The sequence below is a fragment of the Aplysia californica genome, unplaced genomic scaffold (genome assembly GCF_000002075.1).
Source record: "Aplysia californica isolate F4 #8 unplaced genomic scaffold, AplCal3.0 scaffold00556, whole genome shotgun sequence".
Lineage (NCBI taxonomy): Eukaryota > Metazoa > Mollusca > Gastropoda > Aplysiida > Aplysiidae > Aplysia > Aplysia californica.
This window is the reverse complement of record NW_004797826.1, coordinates 103,134-104,658: the sequence shown is the minus strand read 5'-3', so window position 1 is coordinate 104,658 and position 1,525 is coordinate 103,134. Positions and strand designations below refer to the sequence as shown.

The following is a 1,525-nucleotide window of genomic DNA, read 5'->3' as shown; positions in this document are numbered from 1 at the left end:
CCGCTTTATTCGATACCTTCGAGTACACTTCATGGGGAACGTGTGTTATTTGATAATGAAATGACATGCGTTCTACACCCCTTTCCACAAATACCATAAATAACTTCCATCTCCCCCTGAAATGGTTACCAGGGTCTCTTCACAATGTTTTGTGAGTACGACGGGCCAAATGGGTGAAGAGCAGTGAAAATTCCTCGAGCTTCACAAGACATGAACTAGAAAAAGGGTTTGGCTGCATATCTACAGAGTAGTAAAGGATTTAGTAGTAGTTTTATTTATACAATGGTTGTATAAAGAAGGCATGTTAAAGCTTTTCATTAAGTACAAATAGTTTGTTCCATTACAGGAAAGGATATTTCAGTATTACAATCAAAATTATGTAATATATTAAAATATGTTATATGCCTTAAAAATAAAGAATTTATTTTTCTCTCTCCCCAACAATTAATGAATTTAAGCTGAGATTTGAGATCGAAACTACTTAATCTTAATTAAACAACACCCCCCCCCCCACCTTTACCCAACGTAACCTAGCTCCTATCGATTTCACGTATTTATTCCTTCACTTTACATTAATAATATTTAACTTCTGCTAAGAACGGCTCTGATCATTGGCTTTTGTGTACCCATACATAGGTCGACGCATCCTGAACCAGTCCGAGATTGTATGCCCCGAGGGCTATCGCCGGGCTCTGCGTGACAAGTACATCGTGTGTAAGCCTCTGAGAGGTAGTGCTCGTGGCCAGGAGGAGATCACCAGCCAGCTATGTCCACCAGAGGAAGTGAGTGGGTTTTAGTTTTAATAAGAATTTTACTAAGGTACAGATTCAACACACAAGACAAGCCCTGCTGAACAAAACACTTTTACTCTATACTTTTATCCGCCGCATAATATACCCTTTTGGGTGTCGCGGGAAGAAAGAGACGTCTCTCTGCCACCAGCGGAGAGCTTGGGTCATGGGAATGCCATGAGTTGTTAGTGTTTCTGAAAATAATAAAATGTAGAAAATACAATACTATGGCCTTTTACAAAGATACGAGACCATTGTCAAAGAGGTGTGAAGGAAAGATGTGGGGCAGAAGAGCCAGGGGAAGGCAAAGAATAACATGGATCGACAACATGGATCGATTGGCCTGGACATGACAGAATGTGTAACGACAGCTCGCGACCGTGAAAGATGGAGGGTCATTATACGTCAACCTCTGAGTAAGAGATGATACCTCCAGGTATCCAGGTATAACGGCACTTGCAACACAATAGGTCATATAAATGCCATAGATTAGAGGTGTTCTAAGAGAGTAGAAAATACAAAAGAAGAAGGGGGGGGGGATAAGGATGATAGAAGTTGGATAGGAAAGAAGGAGCAAACCACACCAGAGCACTCGCCAACCACTCACTGAGTGTTTTTGGTCAAGTCTAACTATCCATTCAACACTAAGTGGGTCACCAGAGTCTGTGGTCTAGCGGTTGGGCGCTTCGCTGTCGCACCCAGGAGACTTGAGTTCAATTCCTGAGGGGGGGGGG

The 1,525-nt window shown here is 42.2% G+C and overlaps 1 protein-coding gene across 1 annotated transcript in view; it reads left to right on the top strand.

Moving 5' to 3' along the window:
• The window catches only part of LOC101847898, a gene marked incomplete at its 5' end in the record, with an annotated part of 31,077 nt that overhangs the window by 7,723 nt on the left and 21,829 nt on the right, over positions 1 to 1,525 (top strand). The window contains 1 exon segment of the mRNA XM_005106788.3: positions 637 to 782. Within this exon segment, the coding sequence (XP_005106845.3) occupies positions 637 to 782 (146 nt within the window).